General features: G+C 44.2%; 1 protein-coding gene across 3 annotated transcripts in view; it reads left to right on the forward strand.

Annotated features, from left to right (window-relative positions):
* The window catches only part of WRN (WRN RecQ like helicase), a 112,664-nt gene that overhangs the window by 95,661 nt on the left and 2,285 nt on the right, over positions 1-14,718 (forward strand). For 2 of the 3 annotated variants that reach the window (XM_048848757.2, XM_048848758.2), the window contains exons 32-35: positions 2,354-2,516; positions 7,358-7,581; positions 9,917-10,009; positions 10,612-10,761. In XM_048848757.2, the coding sequence (XP_048704714.2) occupies positions 2,354-2,516; positions 7,358-7,581; positions 9,917-10,009; positions 10,612-10,761 (630 nt within the window). Of the gene's footprint in view, positions 1-2,353; positions 2,517-7,357; positions 7,582-9,916; positions 10,010-10,611; positions 10,762-14,718 lie in introns of those variants that run through there. The other variant, XM_048848761.2, reaches the window with a different exon arrangement.

Here is a 14,718-nt window from a genome sequence, read left to right on the forward strand (position 1 = left end):
CTCCCAGTCAGCGTATTGCAGGAGTGAACATGCAAGAGTCTGTCTCAAAGAACTCCACTTACAACTAGCCAACCTTCATTGCCTAATCATAATGTGACCTTACCAGGGGCTTTGCATTGGACTCTTTATTAATTTGTTATGTAGGCTAAGAGCCATAGCACACTGGGAGAAATATGCATGTTGCTCTGTGCCTTCGAAGGCGGGTTCCATAATCCATTGCTTTTATATCTGTTTTGTTCAGCTTCTCACTTTTTATTGCTCTTCGATCCGTTAGTATGATGCTGAAATAGCCTCAAGCTTCTCTTATCCCTCCCAAGAGTGTGTGAGTGAACTTGTCAGATAGTCGCTATATTAAAATGCCCAAGGACTAATTAACGAGAAGCAATAGAACAATTAGCGTTAGGTAATTTGATGCCCAGTATCAAATAACCGTGATTATTGCATTTCCCCTGTGTGTATTGTCTGGGGGAAAGTCAATAAAAGAAACATAAAGCCTAATTCTTTCAGGGAAAATAATTAATTTTAAATCCAGCCAGTAAAAAAATTCAACTCTAGTCAAGCAAAATCAAAGATGTTGCCCCAAGATTGTGGTAATGGAGTCCACCTAAAAGAACTTGAAATACTCAGCTTTTGTTTGTTATCATTTCTATTCTGGCGGTGCCAACAGTGACATTAGGACTCAGTGAGGGTTGCTGCATTTACAGATCTCTTGCAGTTAAGGTGTAGATAATTGGCTGCTTTATTGAGGAATGTTTTGGGCTTTAACAAACCGAACGTTACAAGTGAGCTGAGCTGATTACACAGTTACAGCTACCAGGTTGTCATTAAACTTCTCTCCATCACCAGTGAAATCCTGTTGCCCTGGAAATAGCTGTGGAAGACCCAATATGCAGTGAAAATAGGATTCCCTTTGCATGGTGCAGACTGCCATGCTCAGAGACTGATCCCCATCTTCCAGGTAGCAGAGCAGAGCTTGGTGGTGGCTGTCTCCGTAGGGCGATTGTGAGCAGGCCAGAGGTATAGAGCAAACCATAGAGATGCACTGGCCCTATGTAGCATGTAGGTCCTGGCAAGAGCTTATTGTCTCTCTTTGCTCTAGCCCCATGACAGTGTAGTAGCAAGTCTGGAGCGGCTCCACGGCCACTGCTAAAGGATGGAGCTCTGGGTTCTGCTCCTTAGACATTTGAACTCAGAGCAGAATCTTTAATATGCATGGGATTTCAGGGTCACAGTGAGAGATTGCTCTCCAAGCCAGCAATAATATTTTGAAGTGAAACCTCTTTACAGATTGGATTCAGTATCTGAAAGAGATCAGAAAAACGTGCCTTGTAAAGTGGTTTGGAGTTCTTGTTGTGTAGTCAAAGGCGATGGTCTCCTGTTCTTGCTGTTGCTTTGTGAAGCAGCATGCACCATGCATTATCATTTATTATTTGTATTACCACGGTGCCTAGGAGTCCCAGTCACTGACCACAACTCCATTGTGCTAGGGGCAGTACAAACAGAACAAAAAGACAATCCCTGCCCTAAAGAGCATCTCAGAACAATCTAAGCATAAAAGAAAAACCAACAGATGAATACAGACAGGCAGAGGGAGTACAAGAAAACATCAGGACATGACAGCAGTGGTCTCAGCACACCAGCAGCCTAACAGTTGTCATGTTTTTTGTAGGCCTCCCAGCAAAGGAGACTTTTGAGGGCAGGTCTACACTACAAATTTACATCAGCGCAGCAGCACGGATGCAGCTTTGCTGCTCTAGCAGGTCTGGTGAAGACGCTGTAAGCTGACGGGAGAGAGCTCTCCCATAGGCTTCATAACTCCACCTCTGTGAGAGGCGGGAGCTATGTCGGCAGGAGCAGCTCTCCAGCTGACATAGCGCTGTCTATCTGGGGGGTTAAGATCAGTATAATGATGTTGCTTAGGGGTATGGATTTTTCACACCCCTGAGTGATGTAGTTATTACTGAAGTAAGTATGCAGTGTAGAGCAAGCCTAAGGAAGGTTTTGAAGGAGGATAAGGAGTTAGTTTTGCAGATGTTTATCAGGAGCTCCTCCCAGGCAGCAGGGCAGCATGGGAGAAAGCACCAAGGTGCTAGTTTGAAAATTTAGCAAGTGGGCAATAAAGAATGGAGCCGTGGGCCAGCTGGAGGCAGGAACCAACCTTTTGATAATGAAAGATCAAAGGTAAGTGGGACTAGGCTGTGAAAGGTCTTGGAAGTGAAGACAAGAAGCTTATGTTTGATACAATTGAGAAAGGGCGAGTCAGTGGTGGGATTCAAAGAGGGCTTTGGTTCTTTTGTTGTTAGATCTCATACACTTTTACCACTTCAGATTTCTTCTCTCATTGTTTCCTCAGAAGAGTATATGTGAAAGCAGGTCTCTGCCTCTCACTGTGGTTGGCTCTCATTTATTCCAAGCCATGAAAGCTGGCTACCCAGTCGACTTAGAACGAGCGGGTCTGACTCCTGAGGTTCAGAAGCTTATTACTGATATCATCCAAAACCCTCCCATCAACTCAGGTGAGAAGCACAGCTCTAGTCTGAAGGTCTCAATGACAGTCATTGGGATATGAATAAAGCAAACAAGAAACGTATGTATCCTGTTTGTTCCTTTGGTGAGAATTCATCACTCAAAGGACCCATTCCTGAGCCAGGCTGAGCATGGCAGGGCAAAGGGCCTTCCCCTTGGGTTTCAAGCCAATGGGAGATAAGGGTGCATGGCAAGCCACAGCCTCAAGCCGTAAAAGAGAGGAGGAGGGGAGTTTTCTTTAAGAACTTCTTAGTTGAGTGCAGACACAAGATTGGTGTCTCAACAATATGTAAAAAGATCCAGACATAATTTTTTAACTGTGTCCGTATTTAGGCACCTAACTTCAGCCTCTGAGTTTGAAAATGTTGGCCCCAGTGAATAGTTAGGCATCAGCAGCATGCCAAGTGAATCCTTGAAAATATCTTAAATTTCCTCACATTGCAAACCTGGGTCATTTAAGATACTGGGGTGATAAAGAGAACCAGACAAGTAAACTAATAAATAGATTGTTACCTGCATTTTAAAACTTATCAGAATTCTTTAATGTTAGATGGGCACCTGATTTAGTGATTTAAGCTCACAACTGGTAGCCCCAAAGCAGGGTTTCAATTTCCAGCTCTTCCACTGATCTACTGCTTGGCCTTGGGTGAGTCGTGTCATCTCTGTGGTTGTTTCCCCATCAGAAGGAAGTAGCTATCATCCCTCCATATTGCAGGTGAGGTAATGGAGAAGTTGCATTTGTCATTTCTAGCAGAGCTGGAGATAGAACCCAGATCTCTCATGTGGCAACTATTGATGATGATCTTCATTCTATTTAAAAGGACACCAGTTACAACTGTAACCCACACACCTCCTGGGTGTGGTGTTCTGTTCCATCTAGTGGCACTGAGACCACTTAGAGAGAGAGAGAAAATGAGTCTGCTCTACAGCCTTAGCTAAGAGTCAGTCGGCTTTTAGCTCATGCTGTAGAGGCTCTTACACTAAGCTCCAGAGGTCCCCGGTTCAATCCCGCCCGCCAACAATTACAGTCTGTTGGCGTTACACAGTAACAATAAGGAAAAATGCTCTGAGTCTTCTCTTCTTTCCATACCCCCAACTCTACTGGGGCCATTCATGAGTCATTGCCATTCGCAGGAGGAAAGCATGGAGCTTAGAAGAACCAGAGGAGTTTCTGGGAGTCTGAAGGCTCATTCTCACCAGTTCAGCAATTCCCTGCTGTAGAGCTGGGCTCTGTTATTTTTGGACTTTGTACACTAAGCTGACCTGTAGGTAGGTCAGTCTGCTGCACAGTGATCACATGCAACTTTCTAGGGCTTGTGGGCCCAGATGCAATTCAGCGTTGTACCTGTTAAACAGCACTGTCAAGATCAGCTTCTTATCTGTACTACAGATAACCCCATAAAATCTGAATGACTTCCACAGGGTGGAGTGTTTAGCTCTGTGCATTTCATTCAGCTGGGACAGTGACACCTGGCTGCTACGTTTATAGTCAGTCACTCCTTTGTTTCCATGTGCTAACACAATGCCGTGGTGTTTGGGCTGCAGCACTCTTGTTGCAGAACTTGTTGAACAATCTACTTCCACTTAACTACAAAAATCAGGAAAACACTTCTGTTAAGCTTTTCTGTAAGGTTTTGGATGTAAACTACTTTTGTCCCTTTTAAGTAAAATGAAGAATGTTGTCAGTATTTACCAGAGATGATTCATTTGTATTCTGTGCATCACTTTATTTCTGGATAGCAGAGTGTGAGCAGCTGTTAAGTGATAAACAGATTTCAGACTAGAAAGAAGATGCAGACTTTTAACACTGAGGTCCATCACTGGATGGAGCAATTTGCCCAGGGATGTGGTGGATACTCCATCACTTGAAGTCTTTAAATTAAGATTGCTTATTTTTTATAAAAGATCCGTTCTAGTTAAACCACAGTTAATTCAGGGAAGTTGTCTGGCCTGCGTTATGATCACAATGGTCCCTTCTGACCTTAAACTCTGTGAATCTGTGAAAGTGTTTATGAAAGGTACCAGTGCCACCTTATGGTGTGTAGTGATTAGAGGGGCAAGGGAGAGTTGGGGGAGGAGATTGAGATGGAGAGGTGGCCATGACATTAGGGTAGGTGATTGCCAGTGACATCACTCGATCATTAGGGGTGTGATTCTGAGGATAGGGGAAGAGGCTGCAGAGGGATGCATTAAGGAGAGTGCAGACAGACCTGTAGCATGAGAGTTTGGCTTGTTTGGATGTGCCGTCACCAGGGTGGCTGATGTGATTACAGAGAAGTCCTTGTTATGTCAAACTAACAGCAAATGATATTTGTGACAAATAAGCACATACAGGAACTCCTCACTTTAAGTCATCCCGGTTAACATTGTTTCGTTGTTATGTTGCTGATCAGTTAGGGGACATGCTCGTTTAAAGTTGTGCAGTGCTCCCTTTGGCAGCCGCCTGCTTTGTCCACTGCTTGCAGGAAGAGCACCCGGGTGGAGCTAGCTGGTGGGGGCTTGGAACTAGGGTGGACTGGCAGCCCCCCTAGCAGCTCCCTGCTCCTCTAAGTTCCCTGTGCAGCAGCTGCCCAGCAGACTATCAATTGCGGGCAGTTCAGCTGTCCCTCCCCCACTGCCATGTGCTGCTCCTGTCCTCTGCCTTGGAGCTGCTCCCCGAGCCTCCTGCTTGCTGTGCAGGGCAGGAAGAGGGGGGCTAATGTCAGGGTGTCTCCCTCCCCCCTGCTCCTGCACCCTGCATACCCCATCTTCCATAGAGCAGGGGGGACACAAGACAGTCCCGGAGGGAGCAGCTGAGGTGGGTCTCAGCTTGCTGATCTGATTAACAAGGCAGCGTACTTAAGACAGGAATCAGCATATTCAAAGGAGAAATGCGCGCACACACACACACACGTGCGCACACGATGTGTGTCTCTGTCTGCTATGCTTTCTTCCCTCCCTTCATTCCTTCTGCCTTGTAGAGTGTGAGGTTACATTAACAACGAGTTAACCCTTGAGGATTAGTTCATCGTTTAGCAGTAAGGCATTCCCTGGGAAATATCCCACCCTCTGACCTCACCACCTCAGCCAACCTTCACAATCATCATTGCTGTGTACCAGTATTAAATTGTTATGTATATATAATATAGTCTTTTGTCTGGTGAAAAAAATTTCCCTGGAACCTAACCCCCCCATTTACATTAATTCTTATGTGGAAATTGGATTCGCTTAACATCGTTTCGCTTAAAGTCGCATTTTTCAGGAACATAACTACAACGTTAAGTGAGGAGTTCCTGTTCCTCCCTTAGGCCAAGTTGCAAAGGACTCCTAGTATACTGGCTCATATTGTATGTGATGCAATGCCTAAGCACTTGGCTGAGTTGGAGTTAGTCCAGTTAGAAAGTGCCTTTCATGACCTTAACACGTGGAGAGCATGTTATTCTGGTTAGTCTGATTTTATCACAGATACTTGTAGTAATAGTGAACTCCCTGAAAGATTATTTAGGTAACACTCAAAGAGCTGGAATCATGCACAGCTCTATATTTACTGTAAATGCTAAGCATTATGGCTGGAATTTCAAATAACCCTCAGGGAGCTCAAACTCATGAGGCTCCTTTGACAGTCCCACCCTGTATCTATAAGTGGGGTTAATAATGCTTACCTACGTCTCGTAGAGCACCGTGAGAACATTAGGTGGCAAGCATTCTGCAAGTGCTGTTACTTGTGGTTTGTGGTGGTGAGGCTGACGGCTGTTCTTTGAATCAGTGCAGGGAAGGCAGTTCATTATCCCAGCACTATGGTTTGGGGGCTGATGAGAGAGGCACACAAACTTCGAACTAAGAAAATGACCACTGGTCTGGATAAAAATGAAGACATAACAGACATTTGTGGCTAGCATTTATTGTTAAAGTTAATATTGTGATTGGACATGGTCCTTTTTGAAAATATTTTGTTCAAATAAAACAACGAAAATGCCACACCACCTTCTTATGCACCAACTTACAGGTACACATTCCTATGCTATGAGAAGGAGATATTGGAAACATATTTTTTCTTTATTTTTATTTTTTTATAAAAGTGTCCTTTTAGCATTTGGTCAGTTTTTAGTTTCTCTGAAATTTCCAGACCCCTTCACACTCCTGCTATTTTCAGTGAGCCCAGAAACCCTTTTAGGAGCAGTTAGAGGGCTATCCAGACACCTTCAACTCACTTTCAGCTGCATAAACTCAACTGGGTGCTCGGAGAACTCCAATTTCAGTTGGACAGAAAGCGGGGGTTGCACTGGCCAGTGCTGCTGAAAAGTAGCTGGATCAGCAGGGGAGGAGTTTGAAATGACTTATTTTCTGTGAGCCCCTGGCTCCCATCTACTACAAATCATAGGTGGATAGACTCCTACAGTGCTCCTCTTCATTAAGAAAGTGAATTAAGGGCATTGTCGATGCAATGTCTTAAAATAAGAGGAAAGCTGTAGAAGAGCCTAGCTGCCTTTAAAGTACAGCACCTGGCTAGAGATGAGGAAGGAAAGTTGGGGAGAAGAGTGCGAATGGCTAATTGGACCAAATATGACTGCAGTGGGGTTGCATGACTGTAAGTGAGGTCAGGATTTGCTGTTTGGGCTAATATTTTCCTTTCTCATGAAGTTCAAGCTGTGAACTGTATTTTATTGTATTGTTTAACCCATTCCATGCTGTAAAATATGCTGTGCTTTAATGAGGGGAAAATTCACTGGCTGTTGATGTTCAACCCTCCTTCCCCAAAGCTCAACAGAGTGCTCCTGGAGCTCTAATTTGGACAAGGACTTCAGGAACTTGGGGGGTTTACTAAAATATATATATATATTATCCCTCCAAGATGTAACCAGAATGACAGCGATTAGAGCACTGGTCCCTGCAAATATCGAGCTGTACCTGATCCGAATGGCAATTGTGCTGCTGCAGAAAGGGTGTGGAAACGGGCAGCTGGGCCAACCGTGTGAGTCAGGCAAGAAAAGCCTCTCAGCTGAGTGTGAAGGGCCGCCGGCCAGCATGGGGCCAGCCCAGAAGAACAAGGAAGGAATGCCATGGACTGAAACAGAGGTTAGTAAAGCAAGTTATAAGACAGTCTGCTTCTGCAAAAAGAAGGTTTATTTTGTAGAGATGTCGTAATGTTTGATTTAAGGTGCTTTTTATAATGCCATTAAGTGGTGTTCTAATTAACTTCTTATACATCAGGTACCAATGAAAGTAGCTGCATTTTTAGCACAATTCAAGTTTTGAACGTGTTGTTAATCACTGAGATCAGCTTTGCATAAGACAAACCTATGTGCATAGGAGAAACCCGTGTGCTTTCCTGTTCTGTGGGTAAATGATATGAATGCCCTGAAGTGTCTCTTCCTGCACTGTTCAGACACTACCTACTCCTGTATGGAATTACGAAAACCTTGTTCAGACTTCCTGTGTGACCTCGGCCAAGTCACTCAGGCTCCCTATGCCTCAGTTCCCCATCGTACAGTAGGGATAATGCCCTGCCTCACGGGGGTGTTGTGAGGGTAAACACATTGAAGATAGTGAAGTGCTCAGATGCTATGGTGATGGAGCCCTATGAATGCCTAAGATAGATAGATTGGAGACTGTGCCAGGCATTTAGGAGCAAGATGGACTTCTGGACATTCTGACCCCTGGGCAGCAGAGTTCAAAAGTGCTACCTGACAGGTCACTCATAAGAACGGCCATACTGGGTCAGACCAGTGGTCCATCTAGCCCAGTATCCTGTCCTCTGACAGTTGCCAATGCCAGGTGCCCCAGAGGGAACGAACAGAACAGGTAATCATCAGGTGATCCATCCCCTGTTGCCCCTTCCCAGCTTCTGGCAAACAGAGGCTAGGGACACTTCAGAGCATGGTTTTGCATCCCACCCATTCTGGCTAGTAGCCATTGATGGACCTATCCTCCATGAATGTATCTAATTCTTTTTTGAACCCTTTTATAGTCTTGGCCTTCACAACATCCTCTGGCAAAGAGTTCCACAGGTTGACTGTGAGTTGTGTGAAGAAATACTTCCTTTTGTTTGTTTTAAACCTGCTGCCTATTAATTTCATTTGGTGAGCCCAAGTTCTTGTGCTCTGAGAAGGAGTAAATAGCACTTCCTTATTTACTTTCTCCACACCAGTCATGATTTTATAGACCTCTATTATGTGTCCCTCCTTAGTCGTCTCTTTTCCAAACGGAAAAGTCCAGGTCTTATTAATCTCTTTTTATATGGAAGCTGTTCCATACCCCTCATCATTTTTGTTGCCCTTTTCTGTACCTTTTCCAATTCCAATAAATCTTTTTTTGAGATAGGGCGACCAGATCTGCACGCAGTATTCAAGATGTGGGCATACGATGAATTTCTATAGAGGCAATATGATATTTTCTGTCTTATCTGTCCCTTTCCTAATGATTCCCAACATTCCAACTCCTGAACGGAATGTAGCACTGTGAGATTGCAGCTGAAGGGCTGTTTATGCCAACCTGGGTACGTATGTCTATGCTGGCACTGTGGCTATAGAACCACATGAGCAGGGGAGTTGTGTTGCTCTGAAAAGCGGAATAACTATGCTAGTAAAAGTGGAGGCTTTTGTCAGAGATAAAATAAGCATGAACGTGTTTCAGGTTTTGCTGAAAAAACGTGAGTTTTGCTCCAGTCATCATTAACTTAAAAAAATTTGTATTGTCCGCTAACTTTGCCACCTTCCTGCTTGCACTTTTTCTAAATAATTAATACATATATTAAGTAACATGGGATCCAATATGGAACCTTCAGGTTCCGACTCTTAACCTTTTGCTGATGAACTTTCACCATTTATTCCTACTTTTCGTTTCTTGTCTCTTAGCCAGTTTTTGATCCATGACAATACTTTGCCTGTCACCCCCTGACTACTGCAGAGTTTCTTTAGTAGCCTCTTGCTGGGGATTTCATCTTAACATTCCTAAACTCTCAATCCACTTTACTGGCTTTGACAGGGCTCTGTCTCAATTTCCAGAAGTGTATCCTTTTGTCTCGAGTAACCTCTGGAGTCTTGTCACTTAGCCCCGCTGGTTTACTGCTTTCCTTGCTTTCCTTCCTTTCCTTCCCTTCTGAGGCTGCCCTTGTTTTCTGAAGTTGCCTCCATGCCAGATCTAAAGACTTCAATTTCTGCATAAATGTACTTCTGTTTGTAACTGATATAGCAGATCCAGTGATGGAAAGTTATTGGCATGGTGCATTTTAACAGTCACAATAAATTTACCATAGTATTTTAACAATGAATGTATGGGGACTAAGTTGAGAGAACTGAGCTCCTGTTCATTTGTGAGCTAGGACCAAGTTCAGTGCCTTTGAAAGAGATGCTAGTTCTAGTAACCCAGTGCCCCGCTAGTACCAATCTCACATTTGTTATTGCTTTTAAAGGCGAATTCAAAGAAGCCAACCACACACACATACAAGTTTGTGTCCAAGGAAGGAGCAAAACAAGATCATCCACATATGGATTCTTCACCTTGGGTAAATTTGTGTCTTTATATTGTAACACGTGATAGTTTTGCTGATAGCAAGTGAGATGGGTAATCTATTCCAATGCCCTGTTTTTGATGTTCATGTCTTTCTGAACAACTTTGTTTTGGGCTGAAATTTCCTAGCACTTAAATAATAGGGTGATAGGTGCTGTACAAAAGCCTTAGTGGACAGAAACATCTCAGTCCATCTCTATATATTAACTAACCCTTTTGCTGGAAAGAACACCTCTGAGCAATAAGCAGTTCGGAGTCGCCACCAAATATTTAAAGGCTCCAAAACTGCTGTGGAATGCAGTGCCTAATGCTTCTCAGGTCTACCAACAAGGCTGTTGAAATACAAGTTTCAGCACCTTGTGTCTGAAATAAGTGCTCCATTTCCTGAAGTTCTGATGGGATGAAAAAGATGTAAATGAACTAGTGGTCTAATTAAGTACAAGGCACTATATATCCTCCCTTACTATTATGTAAGCTTATTTTCAAAATAAAGAACTTTCCATGAATGAAATATTAATTGTTTGGATTTTGAATCTTAATGCGGTAAGTGGAAAGTTTGCTTTAACAGGCCATGTTTTATTCTTCTAAAATGGGAAGCTTGTAAAGAGCAGCAAGATGGATAACAAACAACCCCCAAATGCAGAACGGGATGTACCAAGCCATCAAACCTCCCTTCATTTGGCCTCCTGGAATCAGCCTCCCTTGGATCCTGATGAAGAGGAACTGTTCAGTGACTCCCAATCAAAGGTAGCACTCTGATCCATAATCTTAGTTACGTCTCGCAGGGTCCTAGAGCTTGGGCCTCAGCCCAGAAGTCTTCCTGTGCCCCGCGAGCCTGAGTCGGCTGGCATGGGCCAGCTGTGGGTTTTTCTTTGCTATGTAGACAGACCCATACAACTTACTATTTTTTTCCCCGTGCAGTAATTATGGTCTGAAATCAAGCTTGTCTCTCTCAGACTAGACAGATTAAGCTCTTCAAGTCTCTCACTGTAAGCCATTTACTCCAAATCATTTTTGTGGCTCCTTTCTACAGTTTCTCCAATTTTTCAACATCCTTTTAAAAATGAACACCAAGACTGTACAAAGTATCCAGTATCAATCTCACTAATACCATGTACAGAGGTCTATAAGATCTTACGTGTTAGAAATAATCTACCCTGAGGCTAACAAACCAGACAGACTTGTAAAATATCACTTACTATAGTTAGTACCTTCTCACCATTTGGGACTACTGGATGCATATCTTAATTCAGTTTCTATATACATTAAAATACCCTATCCTTTTTGTAAGAACATGCTGTTAAAGTCGGATCTATAGTAATTAATGTTGTTTAACTTTTATACTGCAGTAGGACCTAAAGGCTTCAGCCAGGTTGGGTCCCATTGTGCTAGGTGCTGTACAAATATATAATAGTTCCTGCCCCAAAGAGCTTCTAGCCTAAAAACAGCGCACCAAGTATTATCAGCCGCTGATTATTTACAATTATTGTGAAAGCAGAATTTAGTGAAAGTCCAGTGACTTCAGTGGGACCGACCTCACTGAGTAGGAGGCTCACCTGCCCATCCCCCCTTCACCAGCTATGCTAGTGTCTTGTTTGTATTGAACTTGTTACAATTCTCAGTGTTAACCTCCATAGAAATTTAAATTTACATTTTATTTTTAACCATCAGGAGTCTCCCTCTCTGCCCTAAAGATGCCAGACTCCATCAATTTATATACAGTAATTCTCTGCCACAATCTAGCATCTCATAAAAGATCTTATAAGACCCTGATCTTATAAAGCAGGGAGCATACTGGGTTTCCAGTCTTGGCTCGTAGCTTGATAGGGAAGCATGCAGATCCCAATCCACCTAAGACCTTTTTGCTTTTCTTCATGTGTATCATTCTTTTCTTTTTGTCCTCTCCTAAAAGAGGCACTGTGATGCCTCTAATAACATGCTGGTGGTGCTGCTTTGGGCATGGTTGTTTCAGTTCCAGCCTGTTCTTATTAGCAAAGGAATAGCTGTTATTCTGTTAATCCTGCCAATCAGAAATCATCTTACTTTGCAAGCAGGAAGACAGCCCAACCCCATCTGGATCCAACATTGAATCACTTAGCAGTCTGGATTTTGGATCACAGTTCCCACTCCCTGTCCAAAATAAGGCTTGGATGAGGTTCTTTAGAATCCAGAGTTAACAACTACAGCAAATGTATTTTCTTGGTCTTATCCAATCCCACTGACACTGGAGACTTTCTGTCCTTATCCAAGCCACACTTAGAGTTCTGCAGTGTCTCACCCCATCTTGCCTAATCTCTCTCTCTCGGTCTTATACTGTGCCCATCTTCATGGTGCAGTGTCAGCACCTTGAGAGGGAGTGTGATCTGGAGCAGTGTTTCTCAACGACTGTAGACGGGTGCTGGTCTCTGAGAGCTCCCTGACGCCATTTAGTAAGCCAGCAAACTGGTCCTTAGTATCAAAAAGGTTGAAAAACACTGGTCTAGAGGAATGAACACAGGGGTTAAGAGTGAAGAGCTCCTCTCTTCTTATCCAAGTTCCTCCAGCGAGTCTGTTCCCACTAGGAAAAACGGACTTTTTTAAATAGGGTAACTCTCAGTCGCTGATTTGCCTGCAAATGCTACGTGGCACCTACTGTAGACACAGTTTAACACCTTGACATTGGTGTTAGCTAGTGGTAGCCTAGGGTACATGGCTTTAATTCTGTTTCTCCATCGGTATATGGGGATATAGCCTGTCTAGCTGATGGCCAGTGAGGTTTGTACAGTGCTTTGGACATGTAGAGTAATGTAGGTGTTGAAGCACTGTGCCCGGCAGGGGGTGTAGCAGCTTTAAAGCTGATGTAGTCAATGGGTGGAGAAGGGCCCATCTTACCTATTCCTATCCTACACATTTGGGAGAAGGCTTTAAAATCTTATGAAGAGTGACTAGAGTCCCAGATCGATCCCCCTGGGGAGTCGCTGGGGTCGGCGTTCAGTAAACTGAGAGCCAGGTGTGTGGGTGAGGATGATTTGTGGAGAAGGTCACTGCCAAGTCTGTGGGGCACTGGGGTAGAATTGAGTAGTGGGCCCCTGCCCTGACTAGTATCGGGCTGAGATGATGCATCCTTTGTTGGACCTGTGGGAAGTTGGTTGTTGGGTTCTTGTCCAGCTTGTGGGGTGCTGAGGAGGTTGTGAAGGGAGAGCGTCTCTAGGTGAGCTACTCGAGGTCTTGGGGAGAGGATTCCCTGTCCGGGCACTCTGGATGGGGTAGCTGAGTCCCTGCCTAAGTTGCTTGGGGGAAGGAGGGTTGGAAGGAAAGGAAGTTTTTGCCCAGGCTGTTTGGGGGCAGGGGAATTTGGGAAGAGGGCTCTGCCCATCCCATGGAGGGTGAGGGAGAGCCTCCCCCCTACAATCTGAAGGTGACTCTGCCTGACTTGTGGAAATTTTATGCCGTAATGGTGGAATGTTTGCTTAAATGTCCAGCTGTCACATGATGAAACCTGGGCTCTCCCACTTCACCAAAGCAAGATAGACAGGGGATGGAGAGAAGTGGTCCCTGCAATAATTGGGCTGTAGCTATTTCAGGGCTTTGAAGAAGAGAGAGACCCTGAAATGTACCCAGAATTTTATTAGTAGCCAGTGCATGGTGAGGAGCACTGGTGTGATGTTCATACCAGTCAAGAGCCAGGCACCTGCATGCTGCATCCAGGCACCAAGCCTGGTTTACCCCACATTCTGATTACTTTGGTCTTTCCTAATCTGCAGAAGCCATTGTTTCCTTCTCAAGCTGATACACTGCAACAACCAAAAATTACCCAGCTTCTCCTTGTTCTTATTAGACAGGGTCACACTGGTGGGGGGTGGGAGCGGGGGATGGGGTGGCAGCACTCATCCTAACTCTGCTCACAAAATAAGGCCTGCCCATGAATCACCAAAATGAGATGTACTCACTGTAGTTTGTGCAACTTTTGACCCCTCTCCTGGGCTTGGCTACTCTTTGGTGGGGTGTATACATGCTTATGGCTCTGCCGGGCTCCATGGGTTGGAGGGGGAAAATGTCTCTCATGACACCAAAAGGAGCTGTCACTCACAGTAAATGGCACAGATCTGTAACCCTCCCTCCCCTTTGTTACACACCCTTACAAAAGAGAAATAGTTAATGTCAGCATTTAAATCATCATCCCTGGACCTCTGCCTGAACCCCTCATTGAGCTGAGTTGGGCAGGAGGATTGTTCCAGGCTCTCTGAAGACTCTCATAGGTGTTGCTGCATCAGTTACACTAATTCATTTTTTGAGTTTTCTTTGCTATCATAATAGCTGGAGACTGCCTTTTTTTTTTTTTAAAAAAACAAAATCTGAGATTCTGAAGAACAGCCTAATAGCTGCTATGCTATACTGGTACGTACCCGCCCATTCCGAGCCTTGGCTACTGCTGTTGCTCTGTTGGTGGACTGGTACTTCATGTTCACTGGAGTCTTTTTAAAAACATGCACCTTTTCCTCACAAAGAGCGTTTTGAACCTTACAGTAAGGTAACACATATTTGCATTCCTCCGGATGAGCATGATTTTTATTGTTCAGTTGAGGTGTGGAATAGTCCATATTGTTACCGTAGCACTGTGTATTATACGTGAGGCTATGTTTTAGTCACGGGTGTTTTTAGTAAAAGTCATGGACAGGTCACAGGCCATAAACAGAAATTCACGGGCCCGTGACCTATCCATGA

The sequence above is a fragment of the Caretta caretta genome, chromosome 4, assembly GCF_965140235.1.
Source record: "Caretta caretta isolate rCarCar2 chromosome 4, rCarCar1.hap1, whole genome shotgun sequence".
NCBI classification, from domain to species: Eukaryota; Metazoa; Chordata; order Testudines; family Cheloniidae; genus Caretta; species Caretta caretta.